This window comes from Manacus candei, unplaced genomic scaffold (assembly GCF_025592945.1).
Source record: "Manacus candei isolate 608988 ecotype Guabito, Panama unplaced genomic scaffold, ASM2559294v1 h1tg000024l, whole genome shotgun sequence".
Lineage (NCBI taxonomy): Eukaryota > Metazoa > Chordata > Aves > Passeriformes > Pipridae > Manacus > Manacus candei.
Window position 1 is genome coordinate 6788323 of NW_026138072.1, and position 25247 is coordinate 6813569.

The 25247-nt window shown below is 42.5% G+C and overlaps 2 protein-coding genes across 5 annotated transcripts in view; one reads left to right on the plus strand and one right to left on the minus strand.

Annotated features, from left to right (window-relative positions):
* Positions 1-8702, plus strand: part of CD180 (CD180 molecule) — a 67188-nt gene extending 58486 nt beyond the window's left edge. The window contains 6 exon segments of the mRNA XM_051788086.1: positions 4496-4551; positions 7199-7365; positions 8010-8023; positions 8026-8512; positions 8514-8566; positions 8569-8702. Coding sequence (XP_051644046.1) covers positions 4496-4551; positions 7199-7365; positions 8010-8023; positions 8026-8512; positions 8514-8566; positions 8569-8702 — 911 coding nt within the window.
* A 5211-nt stretch (positions 8703-13913) lies between these two features.
* Positions 13914-25247, minus strand: part of MAST4 (microtubule associated serine/threonine kinase family member 4) — a 292441-nt gene continuing 281107 nt past the window's right edge. For all 4 annotated transcript variants that reach the window (XM_051788337.1, XM_051788338.1, XM_051788340.1 and 1 more), the window contains 5 exons: positions 24458-24687; positions 23901-24023; positions 21919-22055; positions 21076-21257; positions 13914-20227 (listed from right to left, as the gene is read on the minus strand). In XM_051788337.1, coding sequence (XP_051644297.1) covers positions 16356-20227; positions 21076-21257; positions 21919-22055; positions 23901-24023; positions 24458-24687 — 4544 coding nt within the window. In that variant the 3' untranslated portion in view covers positions 13914-16355. The remainder of the gene's footprint in view (positions 20228-21075; positions 21258-21918; positions 22056-23900; positions 24024-24457; positions 24688-25247) is intronic.

The following is a 25247-nucleotide window of genomic DNA, read 5'->3' on the forward strand; positions in this document are numbered from 1 at the left end:
CTTAACATGTAGCATTTAAAGCAAGCATCTGGATTCCTATCTCTTGTTCACGGTACCAAATAAAAGAGCAAACAAGGAAAATCTTGAAATCCATACTTGAAGGAAATGGCTGAAAACTATTTTAATCCTTTGATCCTGCATAGGATTTATAGATATTTTGGAAGCCTTGATGTACTGGGTTGGTAATCTCTTTTTCTTCAGAGCTATGAAAGACCCAGAGATTGACATGATTTAAATGTTAAATATGAAAGGATGAAGATCTCATAGGGATTCTGAGGGTATAAAGTCTTTTTAATACAGATACACAACTCACTGCACATTTTTTTTACGTCTTAGATTGATTCCCACTTACTTCTACAGTCATTACACAATTTTTCCAAGGCAACCAAGGAAGAGGAGCAATTTTCCAGGTTCATCCCACCTGCAGCACTCCTTTTTGAAGGAGTGGTACTCAGTGGTCTGACCAGGAAACCTGGGCTGGGCCAGGCCAGGCACAAGGTCAGCCAGGTAGATTTGACATCAAACATGATTTCTCCTCAACCCAGCCAACCATCCTCTTACCCAGATGGAGAGGCTCCTGTGTCTCACCTCCTCCCATCTGGAAATGGGACCCACCTTTCTGTGTCTGGGGTGGGAACTGGCACCCTGTGAATTCAGCATCATGCCAACAGCCCAGGTGATGCCCAGGTCTGTGCAACTTGGCTGGGCTGAGGAGCACACCAGCACTTCATTGTCAGGGTCCCTCTGGGACTAACACTACATCCCTGGTGGGGTTTTGGTGGGGGAAGGTCCACCGCCCATGGGCAGACACTGTGAGTGACTCACTGCATTTTGGTAAGCCTTGTGAGCTGTGTCTAGCTCAAGCCTGTCTAGCTCAAGAAATCAGCTTAAAATGGAGAACCCCTGTGGGATGTACCACCCTCTCCAGGGGACTTTCTAACTGCAAGGGAGACTCACTGTGGGGTGCCACAGCACTGGAGGTGCAGTGCAGAGGGAGTAATGTGCTCAGCCCTCAGCAGCATGCAGCATCTCACGAGCACTTAGAGATGAGCACAGTCACACTGGAGGCAATTATTACTGCTGCTGTTTGCATGCTCCTAAATTCACCATCTTCAGAGTGGGAAGAGTTTCAGCCAAGCACAGAGGAGGCAAAATTAAGAGCAGCAAATTCCTCATGAGGGGACTCTCCCAGCAACCCCTGTGGTCTGACAGCCCCCTGAATGCAGTGATGGAGGAAGAATCCACCCAGCACCTGGGAACAGCAAACACCAGCAGGCAGAAGAGCAATCCTGGATGAATACGAGAGGTGAATCAGCCTGCAACAGCCCTGGCTGTTGCAGTCACAGAGTGTCTGCAGCCTGCTCAAGCCCACGGTGGGTGTCCATAGCAATGCCCCCTGGCAGCACCAAAACCCTCTCCTGCTGCCATAAATTCTTACCTCTCCCCATTTTGTTTTAAAAGCACAAAGATCTAAATTAATCAGATAGGCACAGGTTATGAATAACTCAAGTTCTTCTTGACTTTCAGTCACCCACTACTAATTTCATAACAAATTCTTTATTACCTGAAGTGTTGTGTGCAGTTTTGGAAGCTCAATATAAGATATAAATCTACTAGAGAGCATCCAAAGGAGGATCACAGTGATGGTGAAGGGTCTGGAAGCAAAGCCATATGAGAAGCAGATGAGGTCACTTGGTCTGTTCAGCCTGGAGAAAAGGACACAGCTTCCTCATGAGGAGAAGCAGGGGCAGGCACTGATCTCTTCTCTTTGGTGACCAGTGACAGGACCAAAGGGAATGGCATGAAGCTGAGTCAGGAGAGGTTTAGGTTGGATATTAGGAAACAGTTCTTCACCCAGAGGGTGATTGTGCACTGGAACAGGCTCCCCAGGGGAATGGTTACAGCACCAAACCTGATAGAGTTCAAGAGGCTTTTGGACTTTGCTCTCACGCACATGGTCTGATTCTTGGGGTTGTCCTGTGCAGGGCCAGGAACTGGACTTTATTATCCTTGTGCATCACTTCCCACTCAGGGTATTCTATGATTCTATGAAATTGAGTCAGGTCCCAGAATTCATTATTTGAATAATAAATCTTCCCATTTCCTCAACAGCATGGAGTCTCTCCCGCAGGAGACAGTCTTCCATGAACTTCTCCAACATGAGTCATCCAAGAGCTGCTCCAATGTAGGTCATTTTTCCATGGAGTGAAGTCCTTCAGGCATAGGTTGCTCCAGCATGGGACCCTGACAGGACCGCAGGTCCTACCAGCAAACCTCCTCCAGTGTGGGCTCCTCTCTCCATGGGTCTGCAAGTCTCTGCCAGGTCCCTGCCCCAGCATGGGTTTCCCATGGGTTCACAGCCCTCTTTCAGGCATCCACCTGCTCCAGCAGGCATCCACCTCTCCTCCACAGGCTGCAGGTGGAACTCTGCATCCCCATGGTCCTCCACGGACTGCAGGGGGACAGCTGCCTCACCATGGTCTGCACCACAGGCTGCAGGGGAATCCCAACCCCGGCACCTGGAGCACCTCCTCCTCTTCCTTCTACATTGACTCTGATGTTCCTCTCACATATTCTCACTCTGCTTTTCTCTGGCTGCAATTACCTCTGCACAATATTTTTTTTCCTTCTTAAGTAGGTTATCACAGAGGCATTGCTATCATTCCTGACTGGCTCAGCCTTGGCCAGCAGTGGGTCCATCCTGGAGCCATTAGTTCTTCTGGACATGGGGGAAGCTTTTGGCAGCTTCTCACAAACGTCACCCTTGTAGCCCCTGGTCACCCACAACCCCCCCCCAAAACCTGGCCACACAAATCCACTACACAGGGATGCCTTTGAGCATTAACATGGGAAACGGTGGATAAACAAGAAGTAAACGGATCATACAAATTCCTCTGAACTTCTTGCAACCAGCTGCAGGGTGAGCAGAATTCCCAGAAAACACAAGACTGACTGGGAAAGAGACAGAACTGTTAGTGGGATGTGGAGTGAGTTTTTCAGTTTGTCATTCAGAGAAGCTACTTTCTTTTGTATACTATAAATTAAAAAGAGGACTAAAAAACCCAGCCAATCAGGTCGGCACAGAAGCATCCTGGTGGCAGAATGACACAGCAGCAGGTCACCGGTTCTGTGGCCTCTCAGTGCCTGCCAGCCTCAACAGCCCACCCAACAGCTTTAGCTAAGTATGCAAAATGGACTGAGCTCTGCACTGGGTTTTAAGCTTCCCTCCCGATACGTTGACTTCTTCCCTCTCCTCAGCTGCCTGCAGGGATGAGCACAGCATGGTTCAGGTGACATCAGCTCCAGCTACCAGCACAGCTGTATTTCAGAGCTGAAGCCACTGCTTTTGTGCTTGGCCTTGGCACCATAGAAGCTCAGGTATCTCCACCTTCCCGGGTGTCAAGCTTGATGCTCTCCAGTTGGCATCTTGATTGCTTGGGCCTTCACTGACTGAGTTACTGGTGCTGGATCAGCTCTATCGAGCTAGGGCATGTTTGCTGAACACAGTAAGTTTTCACCACACCTTTCTCTACTCTTCTAGAAGGACTGCTGCTTAAGCCTACGGAAGACAAAGTTGTCAAGGTGATAACTCAGTCATTTAGGAAAGGAAAGAAAAAGGTACGTTGAGCTGTTTGGCTCAGAGTCAGCACTCAGTGCTGTCCTGGGCCGTGAGGACCAGACATCTTTGGCTGGCACAAGATCCCCTCCTGCCTCTAGCTGCCACACACAGAGCCATCTTAGAGATGGTTAGTTATATTGTCCCATTCCAAAAAACTGATTGTTCCCTGTAAGCTAAATACAAGAGAAAGAGTGTTCATTTTCAGATTGAAGTATTGCTTTTTAGCTCTACTGTTTCTACTGCAAGAGTCATGCATAAGCATCACAATCCTTTTTCCAGAAATACAGGCAAAAATCTTAGAGTCATAGAATCATAGAATGGTTTAGGCTCAAAGACCTATAAGGTCATTGAGTCCACTGTAAAACTAACACCACCAAGTGCACCACTGCTACCAGTCCACAAAGCAGAACTCTGGCCTTCAGCTGTTTTACAAGATTTTGTGCCTTTCCTAAGTGATTTATCAAATTTTGTTCAACTCAAACTCCCCATTGCACTAAATTCCCCTTTGGTGCGATGCTACAGTCTCTTCTGCACTACCCTGTACTTAGCAGAGACATTTCACTCTACATGAGCATAGACCAATTTCCCTCAGTTTCCACTTTTTAAAAATCTGTTCTGCTCCAGAAAAGCATCAGTGCACAGTAACTTGGCTATATTTAAAGCAGGCAAGTTCCTCTTTCGCTCTGAAACTATTGTTTTGCTCACACTGAGTCTGGGAAGTCCAGCAAGCTTATTTTTTCCTGGCAACCTGCTTTCTAGCCAAGTGCCCCAGTTTTAGTGATCTCTGGTCAGTCTCACTTTCATTCAGGGAAGGCAGCACAAGATCAGCCAGTGCAGCAACCCACCTCTCTCCATCATGGCCTGTGGTTTTCACAGCACTTGCCTTTGTCAGCTGCAAAGCATCCGGTGCTGCAGAGACGATGTGCGTGGAGGTGAGTGACAGACACCAGTCCCTCTTGATATACAGGAGCTGGACACATCTGAGGTGACTACCCGCCTGCTAACATTCCAACGTTTCCAGTTCCCAAGGGATTTATCTCAGGGGAATTTGAAGGTCTTTATCAGAGAAATAAGGCAGGTGTCTTGATATATGCTTAGGGACATCAGCCACAGTCCCTCCTCCTCATCCTCACACCTGCACATCTGTGCACCCTCACACTCTCTCCCACCACTGATGGAGACTTTGGGAGCCCATGAAACCAGCACTGGTTTGATCAAACCAGCCCATCATCCCTCAGAGAACTTGAAGGATGATAAAGTTTCACAGGGGTATTTAAGAGGTATGAGAGCCAGATAGAGGATTTTTGTCTCTTGTGCTGTGCTCTTCATACAGGAACTTGTACACAGTAGTGGGATGATGATGTCTCTATTTGCTGTTTGGTCAGTATGCAATACCACAAGAAATTAATAAGAAAATACCAGGGTTTTTCCAGAGGTAGAAGAAAAACTGACCCAATAAGATTTTTCTTTTTTTTAATCTTTTCTTCTGTTGTCTTTTCTATTCCAACTGGGAGACAACAGAAAAAAGTCAAGGTTTTTGATTCAGGGAAGAAGCGCAGTGGAAAAGCAGCCTTAAGCAGCACACATTTGGGGCCAATAACAAATTCCTCGTTGAATTAAATCTACAAATCCCTGAGCACTCAGAGCTGTACAACAGGATCCCCATCAGGATAGTGTCTCTTCAGCTCCCTGTGAGAGCCACTTCATGCCCTGAAGCATATGGAGAGTTGCTTACTCACTGTTTTATTTGAATGGCAAAACATAGGCACTGTTGTCCTTTATAGTGACAGCTAAATAACTTTTATCTGTCTGAACTGCACATAGCAGCAGTTAGTTCCACAGGTTTTTCTTTGCTTATCAGTACTGAAAGCATCAGCTTTTCTAAGGCAGTATTTTCCCATTTTTGTAGTGACCGATACTATTTATTTCAGTTTTTCTAGGCTGGACCTGAGTCCCTGTGCTATCACAAGTATTATCACAGCAGGTACTGGGGTGGCTTTCTGCCCCCCCGGCCACGGCTCAGCACTGACTTGTCACTCTCTGCTGGTCCTGTCCCTGGGTGCTGTCCAGCTGGCACAGAACTCCAGCTGGGACCTAGCATGCCAGAGGGAGCAGGACAGTAGAGGAGCTGCACTCCCCACCCAGATGGGGAATTTTGTGGTGACAGTCCCTCTAGACTTCCTCCACCATGCTGCTGCCAGCATCCCTCTGCCACTGCCTAACAGGCTGCAGTGCCTGGAGCAGTGTCAGGTCATGTTGCCTCACAGAGACTCCCTGAACAGCATCCAGTTACAGGATTTGTGCTTAAAGGAAAGGAAAAAAGTGTTCATATCCAGCTTGTGGTTTGCAACAAATACTACTAATTAGCCCTCTCCTCTGAAGCTGCTGAGTGCTGACACTGCCCACCTGCATCTCCTAAGCCAGAGACAGGCAGAGACATGGTTTAGCCTGAAATAGAGTTGCATGTCGACAGAACGACCTGAGCCCCATGCTCAGACTATTCCCCAGGGCCCACAGAGATGCACCTCAGCAAACCCCGACAGGCCACGTGCTCCCACCCACAGGGTGCACATCTGCACTCTCCCTTACATGTCACGGGCTCCATGCTCCAGGGCATTTCCCTCTGAACACACAACTGCTGCCCCTGCTTGCTCTGCTCCACTAGCAGAATTGCTTTGTATCAACTGAAGTGCTTGTGCTGCCCAGCTGTGCCACACATGCTTTTACTTACCCACAAGCAGAACGTCTGCAAGGTGACTGGCAAGTGTATTGCCAAAGCTGCAGCTCCCACGTAGTCCCAGGGTCCCAACCTTTCTAGGCTGGGTCTGGCCGAGGAGGTGGCTGGTGCTGCACTGGCTGTGCTCACACTCCCCATTGCAGCGTGGCAGCCGGGACCAGGGCAGCGCTCTGAGCACTCCCAGCATTTGGAGCAGTAAGGCAGCCTGTTTCAGGATGGTGCTTCCCAGATTCTGGTTGACTTCTGTGTAATCACCAGACAAAGGCGGGTCAGGCACATTTAATGAATTTCCCTGGTAGCCACAGAGTAGACTTCTCTGTGTAATAAATTGATTTATTTTCACTTAAACTGAAAATCCTTCATGGACATTTTAAGACTTAGCATTCCTGCTGTCTTCTCACTGCAGTGTGTAAATGTAGTTCATATCCAACATCTTCCAGACCTGCTTAAGACTTCTCTTGTAGTAAGTTTTGTTACAAGACTCATGATATTTGGAATTTAAAACTACTTTGTAGGAATGCTTTTTTAAGGATTAATAATTCATCCAAAAGAGTAAACAATTTTTGTATGTGATAACTTTGATAAGAAAGTACTGCAAATGAAACACACTTCAAATTAGTACAAGAGAGTTTCAAGGTATTCATTTTAAAAACACACTCCACAAAACCCCCGGGCTGTCCATTGCAAGCTTGTGCTGAGGCTTCCTAGGGTTTTGGCTGCTGCATTTTAAATAATTCAAAACTCTGTTTGTGTTTATTTGGGGGTTGTGCTAGTTGGGTTTTATTTTCCTATTTATATTCACAGTACATAGCTCTTTCAGCTTCACTGTATATCTTCCACAGATTACAGCAAATAAAAGCCATAGCCATGAAGGTTTAGGACTGAGGAAGCTTTCTGAAAAAGTACCTGTCACAACAGAAATCCTCAACTTCAGCTTCAGTGTGCTGCCTTCCCTCCAGGATTCAGCCTTCTCTGAGTTGAAGTTTCTTCTCTCCTTGTACTTAACAAGGTATGGAAGGAGCATCTTCAGTTCTGCTCATCACATTGGTGAAACCCCCTGCCCCTGCCAGAGACAGAGACCTCTGGAGCACACCACAGCAGCATCTCCCTGCCTTCACAGGGACACCTTCAGACAGCTTCAGATAGCTGGTGAGTTTTTTTGCTGAGCAGAGATTGATCCACTTGGGCAATATCTAGGCTTCTCCACTGATGACAATCATTTGCAGAACAGTGGGTGAAATAGGCATTTTCCAGATATTGCTGCTTCTAAGACAGTAGTGACAGCAAAGTCACTGCAGCAGGTTTTTATTCATTTTTCTATATTCTTCCCTAAAATCTGGAGAAAGACATGTTTGGTCCTTGGAAATTTTCATTTTATAAAGTTGGACACTAAAAACCTCCTGTCTCCCTGCCTCCCACAAATGCCTCCTCACACTCACCATTTCAGGGCAGGTTTTTCTTCTCAGCAGAACCCTGTAATTAAATGTGAACTTAAAAGTACCAGATAAACATCATTGAAAAAGACACTTTTATTGTGGTGAAGGCAACTGATCATGAGCTTTTACAGACATGAGGTTCAGTTTGGGTAATCACATATACCGGAGGAGTTTTGCGAGACAGGCCACTGATGCTGCTTTCTATTGTTTTCTCAAGGTGTCAGATCAACTGGGTTATGATGGCACCTTTCACAGCAACAGGCAGCTGAAGACAATTGTGCTGACAGGAAACCTGCTCATGTTTCTGTCTCAGTGTTTGCTGGCCCGCCTTCCCTGGAGAAGCTTAACACAGACAGGAATAACCAGTATGTCTTTCATTCCAATGACAAATCTGGACGGCTTAGATACCCTCATCTTGGGCAGCAACCACATCTCTTCACTGCAGCTTCTTCCCAGCTTTCCCACTCAAAACCTCAAATACCTTGACTTTCAAACAAACAACACAGGAGCAATCACAGCAGAAGATGTGCATGTTCTGCAGAATATCAGCAATATAACTCTCATCTTTAAAGGCAATGACATTACATACATTGAACCTGGAGCCTTCCAATCCCATTTGAACTTCAGGGGCTGTGCTGACATCTCTGGGGTCCTGGCAGGGATATAGAATTCCACAGCCGAGACCCTTTGGCTGGGAACATTTTGTGGTGTGGAAAAGGAGCCCAGATGTTTTACAAGGCCTCTGTAATATTTCTGTCAAGGATCTCTATCAGCAGTTAGGCATTTCGGAAATCTAAGTGCTGGCACATTTCAGTGCTTAACCAAGCTCCGAAAACTGGGCCTAACATTGCCACTGCATAATCAATTTAAGTTACCCCTCTGGACTGCACCTGCTCCAGTATTGCTTTAATCCCCTGGTACAAGCCAAATCTGAATAAAATTGAGGACCCTGAAGGAACAAGGTGCTCTGAACTCCAATCACTAGCTGGGAGTCAGCTGGCCACCGTCTTGCTCTCCTGTGGGATGAACACAGCAGAAATCATTGCAGTTGTCCTGGCTGTTTTCTCCTGTGGTACCATGTTCATTCAGGGTGCTTTGTATTTCCAGCAAAATTAGCAGCGAATATATGTTTATTACGGAGATGTAGAAAAATATCTATAGCAATTGTATTATGTTGAAAGATATCTTACTGCTTTTGTTTGTGACTTTTTTTTTCTTAACTTTTGCAATACCCTTTGTATTATAACTTTTAGAAAAATAATGAAAAAAATAGAACTGAAAAAATAAACTATGACCTGAGCCTTGAATATAAATAACTTATCTTATAGAGAAATCTCTGTCCAACTCAAGGTTAGCCCTGGTGTATCAGCTAGTGTGGCTAATGCACTTGTAAAGGTAAGATCCAAGGGCAAATCTCTTTAAAAAAAGAAAACTCTACCACCATCACTCTCAAAACCAAACAAACGAACAAAAACCACCAAAAAAGAACCAATTAAAAACCAAATCTCACCCTCTGTCAAATATCCTTGAAAAGCAATGTTGTATAAGAGCTGGCAGTAGTGTACCCCACTCTGCTAAAAAGTAAAAAAACTACCTGTGAAAAACAGGCACAACCTCATAGTCATGTAAGACATATTCCTGCAGGACTGTCAGAAACAGCCTGTATCACTTCTATGATTTCTTTAAAATATTTCTTTAAAATATTCATGATCCTTAGAAAATTCCTGACCATTGGACCTTGTCTGTGCATCTCCCACCCTGAGGCAGGCTATGCTCCTGTGCTATTTTCTAGACTCCACAATAAGTAGAGACTGGCAACCATTTCATCTTTAACCATAAAATTTGTAGATTTGGTCAAGATCTGTTGGCACTACGTTTGCTTGCACAGGGCAAAAAACCCCAATGCCAATAGCTATGAGACATTCCTGTGCCAGCCTGGAGTAGACTGTTCTTTCCAGCTGCAGCCCAGGAGAGAAAACTAGAGGCTGCAGAGGGGGCAGTGCAGTGGACATCATCATCCCACAGGTGCACCTCGTGGCAACAGCTACTTCACAGGGCTTCTGGTGGGCATCCCTGGAGTAAAATTAGAGTCTTTCTGCTTCAATGGGATATGCAACAGCTAGGCAGGAATAAAGCCTTGTTATTATTTACATAAAACCAAATCACTTTCTCTGCCATCACATCTGAATAAACCCAGTAGCAAGACAGAGTGTGTGCATCTGATCAAGGATCTAATGGAAGCTTGCTGCGCCTATTTGTCTGCCCTGTGTTACCATAAAGTGATTTATGTCACTAGTGCTTTAATAACAGCCTAATACAAATGTGTAGCCACAACCTTCTTGGGGGGGTATGACCCTTCCGTCTCCATTGCAGAGCACGCACCACATGGAGTCTTGCCTGTCCGAGCATGGCTCCCTGATGTGTTATGCCAGGAGATGTAGTTGCTTTCTCTCAGGACTTTCCATGCCAAACTCCACATTCACCTTCAGCTCCAGCCCAAAGGCATTTCCTCAACGTTGTCCTCTGTAACATGCTGACTAGCTAAAGTTTCTAAGATTCCTGCTGGATTAGAAAGTTTTTGCTCATTTCTGATGATACTGCTGACAAGAGTCCCAGCTTGGTCTTCTCTGGTAAGAACTACCTCTCATGAAAAGCCCCTTTTACTGTCTATTAGCAGATCAGATGCATACAATGTGTACTCTTGCGGCTTTCAGATGCCTTCACATCACTGCCACTGCCTTACCCTGCAGCTTCTCCTCCTCCCCTTTGTAGCCACATGTGCCTCCTTTTTCAGTTGCCTACAAACACACCCAAATTTGGGGTACCAAAGCGTTGCCTCTCCTCACAGCTCTCTGTATTGCTGGTTCATATTCCCTGTTCTTGTGGCCACTGACCCTCCCTGCACTGAAGCCCCCTCCTGACCCCATCAGCAGGCACTGCACTCCAGCTGCCCAACACCAAAGCCACATGAGCTGCCAACCCCAGGCAAGCCCTTCTGTTCACAAGGGCTGTTCAAGGGAGAGAACTGTTCCTGAGCACATCATGCTGCCCAAGGGGAGCACACCCTAACTTGTCCTTGGGAGCAAGGCAGGGATATTTCTGAACTGAGCCCAGGGTTCAAGGTGCATTTTCCCCTCCCTCTGCAAATCCAACTGCTTAATTGGGCAATCTCTGCTATCTAATAATCCAGCATGATTGCCAGTGTGTGTACCATCCAAGAAAGACCTGCTTCTTCCATTGTTTCCCTCTCAAAGTCATGGATTCAGGGAAGTGTTAGACAAATAGTGATGTTAAAAAGGGAGTGTAACACTCCATAGGCATAAAAAAAATTCCTGCAAGTACCAGGTAGCAACTGTGTGAGATTCACAAATATTAGTGACTGGAGAGGGAAACTGCATGTTGGGTTGAAAGGTATTCTGAAAGGTCTTTTTGTTTGGAGAGACCACCACAGGATTTAACCACCACCAGTTTCTGAAATGCCTCCTAATGCAGTGTAAATCCATGTGTAGACTTCACTTGGTGAAAACTCAAAGACGGCTGAGAAGGCGAAATGTGTTCCCGTGCAGTATCTGTTTGCACACAGAGTATTAAGACTTCCCTGAAATCCACCCCCTTCTCTATGCCCAACTTGTTTTAGATTACTGTATGTAATTTTGTATTACTGTGTTGTATTTTTTGTCTTTACAGTGTCATCTCTCCTCTATTTGCCTGCAAAAAAGCCATTCATAAGACATTGTGCAAACAACAATGCTGAACGGCACATGCTATGTGTTTCAGGATGCACAAGTCCTAAATACAGGGATTGATTATTCTGAAGGAAAAATTATCTATGGATATAATACACTAAAATGTCTAGATTATATGTTAAGACTTTTAAGTCCAAAGATTTAGTCTTCTGGGATTACTTAATAAGGATATAAATGGAAAGAGACAACAGATTTTTTTTTCCTTAAAGAACTGCTTACCAAATCAAGCTCTGATGTGATGCACTCTTTGAAAAAATAAGAGAGAAAAGGCCTGACTTAAAACCAAACACAGCTATGGAGCCAGCACAGAGAGAACAAGGGAATTGCTCAAGGTGAATAGTGTTTAACAAGACTTCACTTACCACCTTGCTGGCTCCTGGGCTACAGATGTCTCTGAAGTCATGGTACAACTCGACACCGCAACATGGAATTTATCAGTATTTACACAGAGAAGGAACTTGAGCATGTATTCATAAGTCACATTTCAGAGACTGGTAAGCTCTTACCTTTATTTCAATAGGACAAACCAAAACTCAGAGCCAAGTTCTTCCTTCCCTAACTGTGCTTAAACAAGGCGCTCTCAGTAAAATGCAAGTCAATTTTTGAAAGAGGATTTTACTCTGTTTTGAATGGGCCAATTTCTACATATGTTGACTTAAAAAAACACACCCTGATGTCAATGGTACATCTTTTAAGAACTTTCTCTCATTCACTAGTCTTGTCTGTAGCTGGAAAAAGAGCAGTCAAGATCCCTTCCCAAACACTCTACACCATACCTCCCTCATCTGACAAAACTGATGGAAATTCTTCTCTCCCAGCAGAAGATGACATTCTTCTCCACTGAATCCCTTGGACATCCTCTTCCTCCTGTACATAATTCACACCTGCATTTGGTAGGGTTTGCCATGTACCAGAACACAACAACTGCATTGTTACTGTCTGCTTATTCTGCAGCCTTCTCCACTCTTCCTGATGCTCCCAACTTTCTGCAGCTTGAACCATAGTTTTAGCATCACTTCCTGCCCATGGCAGGGCAGTTGGAAGTAGATGATCTTGATGATCTTTAACATCCCTTCCAGCCCAAACCATTCTGTGATTTCTACCCTCAGTTCATTCAAATGCATTCTTGGCAGCTATCTGGGAGATCGAGCTGGTCAGTTCTCATCAACTACTACACTATACAGTCAGTGGAAAGAAAAACTGTTGCTAACCCAAGGCAGGAAGTGGGACATGCATCCATACATGCTCCAGTATCTTCCTGTCCTGTGATCTAATCTTTCTTAGCTACGACCTGAGCTTTGATCCAAATCCAAGCTAGACATCCCTGCTAAGCCTTACAGACTGTGTAAGACTACAGTAAGCCTAAGGGGGCTTAGCAAACGGGGAGTTCAGTGCTGAGGAAGGGAGCTCACGTTTCCCTGGCAGACCATGAAAGCGTTCCCATCTCCAATAAGGTGCCGTCTTTTCTTACCACAGTCGAAGTGAGGATGACAGGCTGTGCCACATACAATACTGATAACCTGCCTCTCCTGACTTAATTAATGCAAACTCCATATACCACCCCTTTCCTCTGGCCCTGAACACTATGGAGGCTCACAGAGCATGCAGGGTTCTGTGCCTCCCCAGGCAGAGGTGATGGCTGCTGTGTACAGCCAGGGAGGCATGAAACTCAAGTCAATCCTCAACTCTTGTAATTTCCTTTCCCTCAGCTGCTGGATCCTGCTCTTCCTTCCTCAACCCATCACCCATCAGTGCACCAGTTTTGCAAGACTATCTGCCAGTGGCCTGGAGCAAATTGGAAAAGTGGGAGTGATCTGCAGCTTTCCCATACCTATTTGTTTCAAACAGGGAGTGAAGCTGCAAAAGTGATGCTGTAACACTGCTGCACTTAGTTTTGTACAGGGGAAAAACACAGAGAAAACAATGTAATAATAAGATGTGAACACAAATTCCCACATGCTGGGCAGCTATGCAGAGTTACCAGCAGCAGAACAGTAAAGAGATGTGTATTTTAATTGATACTGCTCCTATAGTAATGACAATGTATGTTCTGGAGGAAGGATTTATATGTCACATTACAACCTACTGCCCTTGTTACCTACTAAAGACATGTTGTCCATCATCACACCATACCTACCAATCCAACAGCCAAGCAGTGGTTCCAGCCTGAGACCAGACACTCAGCAATGCAGACCTCCTCTGTTCCCAGACCAAACTGCATTTCCTCGTGCAATACCCTCTGCCAGCACGTACCTTAAGGGGTGCACTGAGTTGGCCCCAAAGAAAAAAAAACTGCCCGCCTCTGAGTAGAGCAGAGATGTGCCTTAAGTTACAGCAGTGAGAGCAGTTCAAGGAAAAATGCTAACACAACAGTGTTTCATGCTGAATTTTTATTTCAATGTTATGCAACTGCATAAGTATAAATAATCGTGTTCAATATATAACAATTATGACATCCATAAAGAGTTTTTTAGAGAAAATAAGACTGCAAACACTTTATTGCACAGACCCTAACAATTTTTTCCTTTTTTTTTTCTTTTCTTTTCTTTTTTTTTTTTTTTTTGGTAAGCTGAGAACTCTACTGCAGGAAGTCTACAAAAGAACACATCAGATCTACAATCACACTAAGACTGACCAAGAAGAACACAGGCAGGAGGATCTCTTAACAGTTCACTGGCAAAGTAAACATCAACAAACAGGTACTACATAAACACAAGCTTATGCACTGTTACACTTCCAAAATGCAAAGAACTTATTTGTCAGAAGTGATAATGAACTATACAAAATATACATAAAGGTATACTGTAAACAAAAGCTAGATGTGCTTTAAAGGAAACAAGAGGATTGTTAAAAAATGCAGAGACTGTAAACTAGGAAATACCTTCCAGACAGAAATGTTATTTTGAAGTGCATTAGCATTCATTTGTAGTAACTGCCAAAGCACAGATGAACTGTAAATGTTGAGACCATTTTCTCTTTAAACTTCTCAAAAATTATTATCCATTGCTCATCAGCTCCTCTGTGAATGCATCAAAGGCAGTATGAATGTTCTAGTGCCACATGAAAGATCAGAAGTTGTTTGTGATATTGGCTTTTCCTGACAGTTTTGCTGTAAGCCAACTCAATTCGTCAGTACAATGAAGTTTTCAGCAGAGGGAAATGAATTCTGCACACTGTCTATTGTCACACAAGTCTCCAAGTCAAGATTACACTGTGCTTTTATGAACAATTTTCTAGCTTTTGAGACAGAAAGACAAACTGTAAGCATTGGTGTAAAAGTAGGGGCCTAACTCTACTGTGGTTACAGAAAACAGAAATAAGCAAAACAACCATTCTATTGATCCCCAATTATTAAAACCCATGCTACTGCAAGGGCATTTTGTAGTGCTTCTGTACATGTTTCAAACTTTACCTTTCAGCTCTCAAAACAAACCAAATACCTCCACACTAACAAAGTCTACATGTTCCACAGTATACAAAATTTAAATAAGGCTTAGCAAAAGTAAAAAGACAGTAACATTCTAGCACCAAATAGCTCCAATGGGTTCCTGTTACAAAATGCTTCTTTTGAAATTACAGTATTTAACTTTTTTGCATACAAATAAAAAGATTATGTTATGAAATGTATGGAGCTACTTAATGCATTTAGAAATGAATGTGAAACCCAGAGTTACTTGCTAAAAACAGCAAGTTAAGTCTACAACATAAGGCCCCAGCTATGTATTAAAATGTATCAGATACCCTAAATTTTTTTGAAGATATGATACTGAAACTACTGAAACTGCTTTTTTTCCTTTTTACCTTGTCATAAAATAGAAAAGAGCTATAGCATTATGACACTAACTATGCAGACCTATATGCCATAATATATATTTTCTAAATGTATTAAAAACAGGGATGAACATACTAGTACTACCAGTCATGTGCTTATTACTTGTGCCTCACACTGTAAGGGCCTGAATTTAAAAAAGCTCAAGGAACTTGAGAGGATTGCAGCAAAAACTGAGCACGTGGCATGTGCTTCAGAGAGTTAGAGCCTTGTCTGAGGTGAAGGTCACAGAACACACTCCTAATAGACAAGAACCACCATTTCACCACAGAACACAAGTCTTGCTGGGATGCCCTGATAATTAAGTGGTCTTCCCATAGCTTTAAGGACACCTACTCTAATCAGGCTTTGTGCAGTAGGGAGATGCAGTTATGTCTTGTGTTACATCTGGTGAAGCAGTCAGCCAGGTACAGTACTATCAAAATCAAATTATTAAAAATACATGTAAAAACTCACAATAGGTCACCATGTTTATTCTGTACTAGTATTTTTTTTAACTTCTATCTAGGATTTTTAGTCAGTAAAAATGTGGTCTGGTTTTCTTTTTCTCCAGTCAGACCAATACTTGAGCATGTCCATGCCAGGTCTGAGTTTTAATAATTTGGTTTCATATTTCAGTATGGCAAATAAGTGGCTAAGCAACTATCTTAAAAAGGGAAAGAGGAAACAACGCAACCAGCAGCGAAGTATATATGCTACATTCAACCCCCAAACACATCGCTAAGTATTTACAGAGGAAATATTTTCTTCAACAGCTCTTGGCTGTAAAGGTATTTTTGTACAAATACTATATGGTAACAGTTTTACCGGTTTCAATTGGAAAGGCATTTTGAAAAAAGTCCTCTCTTTACATATCCCCTTGTTTTGTTTCTTCAGTGACATGAAAACTTTGCAGCACAAACACACGACACAGTGCTGGTTTAAAGGCAGTACGACATATTGAAATTGTTTCAGCTAGTGTTGAATTCACACTTGCCGGGTCTTACAGTTAACAGGATTTTTTGTGAGCATTGCTCCGCGAAGCTTCCTTTCCTCGACGCTGCCGAGCTGAGTCTTTGTCGTCTGAAAGTGCACTAGGGCGGTCAGGTGTGGCTGCTGACCTGGATAAATCTTTACCTACATTCTGTTTTCTTGAAGCAGACTGCTGAGCCAGAATGGTGTCTTTTCCCTTTACATCCACAGTGTTAACAAAAAGAGGCTTTTCTTGACTTCCAGGTTTCCCCACAAGGTTTGAAGTAGGGCGGTGGGCTTCTGCTACAACAGTGGCACTGTGCAAGGCCATCAATGAAACACTTTTAGCCATTTCTGCCTTACTGTTCCCTGTGGAAGAGGTGCTTTTCTTATTTAGTTCTTTGCAAGTTGCAGGAAGCTCAGGTGAGCCTGCTTTAACCTTTGCTGAAATTGCATCACTCTTGGTTGAAGACAAAACAGATACTTCTTGCCTACACTCAGAGAAATTGGATGAACAAGTCACCGGCTTTCCTGGTATTGTAGACACACGATAAGAACTCTGCCCGCTGGCAGCAGACAAATGTTTTATTGCAGTCTGCTTGTTTGCATCCTCTGGCTGTTTCTGATTAACTTGTCCCTTCCCTTTTATATCTTGAGAGCTTTTGCTACTTGTGGTCACTTTTTCTGCTCCTTTCCCTCTGGCATCACAGTTTGAAAGACAAAGGGTGGGCTCTAATTTCCCACTGTCAAGCTGAACGTAAAGTGCGTCAGTGCATATTTTTCCTTCAGGTCTTTTGTCTGCAGAGATAATTTCATTACTGGGATTTCTGTCTGCCTCTTTGTTCCACAAGAGACAGTCTTTCACAGTGGAAAATTTTGGAGATGTGGTTTGTTTTTCACTGAAGTGAAGTTGCTTTTGATCAACAGATTCCCCCAAGCCTGCTGGTTCTTGCCTTTGCTTAGAACTCTCTAGGCCTGCTGGTAATGGGCCCACAGCAGAGGATTTGGGTTTGGTGTCAGGGGCGGTGCTGCTCATTTGGAGGGTGGTGACTGAACCATGACCCAAACTCACAGGCCTTTCCGTCTCCACATTTTCACTGGTCATTCTTCTTGAAGAGCCTGGAACAGAAGGAAGGTGATCTAGCACACTTTTACTGGCATGTTTCCCATCCTTCCGGGAGCTGGCAGACAACTGAGTAACAGTTTCTTTTTCTTTTATGGTTGGAATGCATGGTTTTTGTGACAGTGTCTGTTTATCCAAGGACTTAGACTTAGAGGAACTTGTATCAGAGGCTAGCCTGTGTTTATTAGTGCTGCTTTCCACACAGGTGGCAGCAGGTTTCACGTGTTCTTGAACACCTACATGAACTTCTACAGTGCAGTGTCTGCTTATTGTGTCTTTCACAGCAGGTGAGCCTGAAGTGTTAAGTTGCTGCCGAGGAACTTGGCTGGACTGTTCTCTCTCAGCAGTTTGAAGCCTGGTATCAGCGAGTGGTTTATGATCTTTCTTTCCTAAATCTTTGGCATTGTCCTTCTGCACAGAGGAAACTGGTGCAGACTTCTCAGTTTTATTATCGCAATCTCTTGAGGGTTGCACAGGCCATTTGGATGCAAGAGCTTCACTCTTTGACTCTGAGGTAATCTTCTTACATTCAACTTTCTGCTTGATTATGTCCCTTTCCACAAAACTTTTAACAACACTGCTGTCATCTTTTCCTAGCTGTTTCAGTGATTCTCTCCCATCCTTAGGTTGTGCTTTGGGGGCAGCTGACTGCATTCTTCCTTGCATCTGAGGTGGAATGGCAAATTCAGCACAACTTTTTTCATTGCTTTTGGAGTAGCTTGTTATGAGGACATCTGAGGTAGATACCTTCACAGATGATTCCCTGATCACTTCCACCTTTGCAGGGATAGGCTCACAACCTCTCCGGGCTACTGGCTGTTTGGTAGGCAAGTCCTTTTGTATTTGTTTCTCTTTTACTACAGCTTTTTCAGGAGTGCTTTGGACAGCAGAAAGTTTGGAGTATGTTTGAGTAGTTTTAACACTCTCACTTTGAGTAACACAAGACTTTGCCTCCATTGAATTGTCCTTCTGTTTTGAAGGGGAGGTATCTTTCTTTTGAACAGCTTCAATAACAGAAATACTGCCTTTAGTAGCTGGACTAGAAACCTTTTTCTCTGACACTGCTTCTGCAGCCACAGGGATGACTGGTGGATTTGGAGAACCCTTGCCTGTGTGCAGAACCTGAGGCTCTGCTATGTTGACTTTGCCAGATTTTGAGTAGCTTAACAACTCCTCTTTCTGACAGACCATTTCTGCCTTCCCACCACTCCCTTGTGGCACTAGGGGTTTAGAAGATTCCCCATCACCGCTGGTGCTCTGTCCTTCTGGCAGCACACACAAAGGCAGTTCAGTCTTTGAAGCCTGGGGCCCAGAAAGCAACGCAATGTCTAGCGTGCCTTCTATTGGCTTCAGACAGGAAACAGACCTCCCATCAAGTTTATATTCTGATGGACTTTTTCTGACAGGAGCATCAGTGGAAATAAGGGCTGATTTTTCCACACTCACATCTGCTCGGCCACTCAAGGTCTTGAGAGGAACAAAAGAAACTGAGTTAATCTGGGCAGCATGTGCACTGCCAATAAATGCTCTACTATCTGCAAATACAGTGGAGTCCTGCTGTATGTTCATGGGTCTGCCTGTAGTAAGTTGAAGGCATTCGTGAACATTAGATGTCAACTTGGGTTTTAGCACTGGACAGACACTGTCATCTTTTTCTTCAATGGACATTTTTTTTCTGAGATAATCAATATTTGCAAGTTTACCATCTAATCTTTCAAATTTGGCAAATTCTTTTGTTGGTACAATTTTATCTGTGTTTTCTCCCTTTCCACTTAGCATCCTGTCAGAGGACTGAGGTAACACATCCTGCAGTGCACATGGAGGAGAAATTCTTTTGAAGTCATAAGAAATATGACTGAGTTCATTAGGGGGAGGGCCATGACACAACATCTGTGCATCTAAAGCAACACCATCATTTGATCTCAAGTTTGCATTCTTTTGAAGGGTGTCTTTGAGTATGCCACCAGCTGACTGGGTCTCCAAAGCAACAATTTTTGTTTCAAACTGATTTGATCTTTCTAATACCTTTTGGAATGTTTTTTTGTCTTTTTCTTCCAGTCTTAAGGTATTGGCACTTTCTGGTTCATGGCTGGGTTCATGTATAGCAGCATTTGCTTTTTCAGCAAAATCTTGTTTTTTCATTACTACCTTGACCTTCAGCTTCTCTCTGTCTAGCTCATCAATGGATTCTTGTCTACCTAGTTTTCGGGAGATGGGTCGTTTCAAGCAGCCCTGCTCTGCAGGCCTGACTCGTGTGAGTGATGGCACATCACATACATTCTCCTCCAAGCTCTGAAGAGTTACTTCCCTTTGAGATAATTCTTTATTCACTTCTTCCTGGGTCACTTCTAGACTGTGTTTTCGTGAACATAAGTGTTTCTTATCACTGCCGTAAGAGGGTGCAAGTTTCTCTTCAGACTGGACTCTCTTTAACAGTGGAGATCTTGGTGGCTCTGCACTCTTTGGCCTGACAATATGCCTTACAATAGTTGGAGGTGAGTGCATTTTGCTAGGAAAAGATTGAGCTATTTTTGTATTTCCAATAGAATGTCCCAGCAATGGTGATGGAGATCGCTGAGGAGATGTTGGCTGGGGTGTCGGAGAAGGTGTTCGTGCAAGAGGAGAGAGGGGAATGCTGCCAGCTGATTTGCGTCTTCCTGATCGGTATCTTTGCCCTCCAAGCTTTGGACCCAAGCCATGAAGGGTGCTGGGTCTTATGTGTCCTGAACCAGCTGGAGAATTGGGAGCACTTGAACTAGGGGAGCTACTCTGGGAAGAATTAGTACCTACAAAAGAACAAAATCCCCAAACAAGCAAACATAAGAACAGGAAGAGCTTTTCAATCTTCTAATTTCAATCTTCTGTCTAAATGTTCAATGAGAAACAGAAAAAAAGTCCTATTCCATCTCCTGCCACAGTGTTCTAAAATCTGCAGGGTTTTAATTGGCTGGCCTCCAAACCCTGCATCATTCCAATTATGTTGCTATTTCTCCCTTTTCCCCTCTTCCATCATCCCCTTTCAGTTATCTCTTCCTTCTACTTAAATAGAACAGCTAATGCTTTCTGCCACTTCAAAGCAATCATCAAAGCTTTCCAGATTATTTACCTTTGCCAAGGGATTGTACAACAGCAGTCAACTTCTAGTACACGCTTCAATTGTGATAGAAGTAAAACAGGAAAAAGGGGCAGGCTCCTAAGAGCCAGAAAAATGCATATTTCAGCACTCAGACAATCTTTTCAGCAATAATCTGCCTTCATGAGTTCCCATGCTAGTTCCATTATGTAGCAACTTCCCTCAGTTTCACCCTTTTATCAGTTAGCCTCTCCTAGGCAAGATTCCCCCATTTGCTGCAAATTGGTATTGTTTGTTATTCAATTTACAGCCACTGGACTGAGATTTAAGTGCTGGGACAAACTTGGAACAGACAGTTCCTTTTAGGTGCTTCTGTATCATAAAAACACCTTTGATTTTGCATCAGGAATGTTTTTCTTTCCCTATTCTAGACAGAAACCAGCTGTTCAATGATCATGCTTTCCAGAGCTGACTACTTTCAGCAGAGTGTATCTGATCTGTTCACAGAAAGTACAATACCCTAAAGTCCTTCTCCTCTGCCCTCCACTCCTCCACACTCACCTGATGGAAAATCAGGAGTGGAACGGTAGCTTGGGGTAGGAGATCTAGGAGACAAGCTGTGGGTTGGAGACCCAGGCAAACTCTCCCCAGAAGAAAGGGATCGGTTCAGGCAGGAAAAACTTCTGCTGGTATGAAGAAGAGGCGAGGGCTGCTTTGCCAGCTTTTTAAAGAGAGATCTTCTCCTTGTGTGAAAAAAGCACAGCATTAATTGTAAGTTAAGATGCACAGAAGATACTATTACCACAAGAAAAACTCTTGCAAGCTCTTGGTTCTCTCTCCTATTATGAAAATATTAAATCTATTTTTATATGAAAGCAAACCACACTGCAGAGCATGAAGTTCAGAAAACATTCTGATTTGCTAATAGGTGGGATAGATACTGTAACTAAATCTATTCACACTAAAATTTACTTATAGTTTTTCAGAAGAACAATAAGCCCCTTACGAGTATAAATTTTCATTTTCATAATTTAGGAACCCACCAAAACTGAAGGAATATCTATAAAGTATTTATTTACAAAGTACACCTAAACTTATCATCCAACTAAAAATGTTCAAAAACTTAGCACTAGGAAGTTCAATTAAACAAGTACAAAAAGATAACCAAATTAAGATGTAATCTCAGTTATTCACTTTCTCCTCCATATCTGTATATGTACCATGCAAAATTTTTAGAGGTTATTTCAGCAGATCTAGTTTAGGCAAAACAAGATTAGAAGGCCACAGAATCTCAGAGAAGAAGATAAACCTATGTAGAAGACAAGATAGAAAACTGCATTAACTTCATATTTTAAATGTATTGTTATGTACCTGCATTCACCATGAAAGCAAAGGATTACTCACCTCTCTAAACTCTCCTTCTTCTTGGTCTTCTTACTGCGTCTGACCATTCGGCTCCTGTAGCTGTTTCGCCTGGCAGGTCCTGTCTTGATGGAAGTGTTTTCGAAAGGAGTTGTCATTACTGAGACTTTGTTACCACTCTGCCAAAATAAAGGAAGATGCTTTAAGTGTGAGGAATATGTCTAACACAAGACAACTTGGCCTTGAATTGAATCTACGCCACAAACGTGAATGCAAAAAGAACTCCAGCATCAGAGTAAGAGCTATTAGTGCAGGGAACCCTATGCAGACAATGCCAGGCACATCAAATAAATGATGATTGGAAAGTTCTCAAATTTTGCCATATTTCCTAATCTCCTCCATTCCAGCTTCAGAACAAGGGGAAATTCCCATAATTTTAGCTGGACAGAAGGAGACCAAGGATTGACCAAGACTGTAATTTTCAAGATGAAAGCTTCTACAGAAACAACCCCACAAAGAACAGCTGTTAACTGTGCAGTGGTCCATTCACTGGTCGTTCATGCCTCAGGATACCAACAGTTACAATGATGAAATAGAGGAGAAAAATAAAATCTTCATTGTCAATCCCAAACCATCCTTTTATCTTGTTCAAAAGAGATAACAAATATAATTAACTAAGCTTTTTAGCACTGATTGCTCAAATGGATTACTCAATAAATAAGATAGGTATTTTCTGCTGATTTTATGTTTCAATAATCGATACCTCCTGCTCAGCACTGCAAACCACTACAGTAAACTTCTTTTCAAAGAAATTTCAATAACCTAAATTAATTTATGATACAGCCCATTTGGATAAACAACGATCTCTTGTTTTGAGTTTAACTCTTTTAAGTATTGAGTAGGATTGTTGTGTCTTTTTCTGTATCTCACACAGAAAACAACTGCATACCTAACTGCCTGAATTTACAGAATTTTCTCCTACGCTTCTTGCAAAACCTGGAAGTTCCTGCTAGTTGCCGAGAAAGAAAATAAAGACTTCAGGAAAAGTATATTTTGCATCTTTCCTCAGCTCTTTATATTTCCCTATTCCTTCACTGCCTTCCAGTGTTTTTTTTGACTTCTTTTACAACTGGCTACTCCCTTTGACATGCATGTTACACCATAAATTGTTAATAATATAGGAAGTAAATATACAGCTGTCTAAAGTATTTCTGACCTACATTAGCCTATGCTGAAAAGCTACAGCATGAGCTGTATCTATAAGTTACAGAGAAAAGCTAAGACACTACTCAATTAAGAAAAGTTGAAGGGGTTTGTTTGTTTTCAAGGGAAAAAATATAATTTTCCAATAGGATAGACCTCTCCACAAGAGAAAAATGTGACAGATTATTCATAAATGTCCAGCTGCAGGATGAAAATTTCATTAATCAAAGAAGCTCTGTCAGATACATACATATATGTCTCATATATATGTCAGACATCTATATATATTGTCCCATATATACATATACATATATATATATATATATATATATATATATATATAATAGAAGGCAAGCTCCCATGTAGGAGGCAAGGAAATATTTCATATTCTTTATTTTTACTTTTTCTCACTGATTTTTCTTTAAAATGCAAAATGATAAGTATCATAATTATCAGAAGCCTGAATTACCTGATGAACATATAGGTATTCAAGCAAGTCCTTGAAAATGTTAAGTTTTATGAGAGACAGACATCTCTTTGTGTCACTGCCTCGAATTTACTTCAGCTATTGCAGAATCAGTGCCAGGCTGTGGCAGAGAAATATTTTCATATATTTCATATATTCAGAGATATATTTTCATATATCATAGCAGGATATATGAAAATAATTGACCTTTCTCCAGATCTGTGGTAATAGGAGATTAGAGTTTGTACTTCCAACAACCATAAAATCTAGTAACTAATCTCAAGGAAACAAACATAACTCCTCAATCATTGGTGAAAACAGCAATCACTTTGTATCCCAGTTGTCCAAGAGTTACCTTTAACAACAATTCAATAACTTCCGTATGAACAAGACCATGCACTGGCTCTCCATTGATATGAGTAATCAGGTCTCCAGCTTTTAAACCTGCCTGGTAAGCCGCACCTCCTTCTTCCACATTCTGAAAAACCAAGACAAAGAGAATATACAGAAAATAAACTCCCTTTAACCTCCATACCTTCAAGAGTAGACTTTGTTTAATGAACTCTTTTCTATAAAACTAGTTGGCAATGAAGAAACTTGCTAAGTTATATAAAAGAAGAAAAGAAGAAAAATACATCCACCATCAACTACTTACTCAAACTTTATATTTAGATGGGGCTGGAATGGTTTCAAAGTTCACTGAAAGACTGTTTGTTGCTACTGGTGTTAAAGAAGCTCTGTACAGCAGGGCAGTTTTCAGGCATGATAAGAAGGGGTGAAAAATTGCTTGGCACATAATGATTTACACAGTAATTGTCAACAAACAGATGTCACAGGTACCAAAAAAAAGTGAATAAACCATTACAGTTTCCTGTGGTTGTGTATTGTCAAAAAACCAAACTATTATCTTACCCAAACAATGTGGTGCACAGTGTAGATATCGCTGTCACCCACGTAAACCCTGATGGCTCGGATGGTGAAGCCATACTTTTTCCCTGAACTGTGAATTACAATCGGTTGATGAGGACTTGCAGAAGCAATTGATGAATCACGGCTGGGGGATGAATCTCGGGACGATGAAAGATCAGATGATAAGGAATGAGGAGACATAGGACTTCCCAAAGGAGAAACACCAAACATATCTGTAAGAAAAAATCTGCCTATTAGAGTACATTCTGAGCACATACAAAGTTTGCTTAGTTTCATGACACTTTTGTGTCAAAATATGTCATTTTCTTTGTATAAACAACTTCTCCTCCTCCCCTGGTGTGCATATTAGTTTAACCAACAACCAGATATTAGAACTGAATTTTTTTCCCTGTAGTGTAAACTGTATTTTTTAATGCAAGGTTTACTTGCTACATGTAGACTGCTTTTTCCTTTTGGACAGGAAACAGACTCATTGCTAAGTTTGTAAGAACAATTCTCAGCCTTTTCCTAACAAATGTTAATGAAAAGAAAAGCAGAATTTGGTAGCAGATGTTACTGTGAGTACACTCAAAACCATATCCCAAATCATCCCAGCAGTGCTTAACAAATTGCTAGCTGTTTTCTTCATTTCAGCTACATATAGATACAGATAAAGACTACTGCAATTAAACCACAGTATGTACTTGGTACCTAGGACAGTAATTCAACTCTTGTACCAAGCCTCCATTTCTATATTCTGCTACATCATGTCAGACCACAAGAGTTTCTTGCA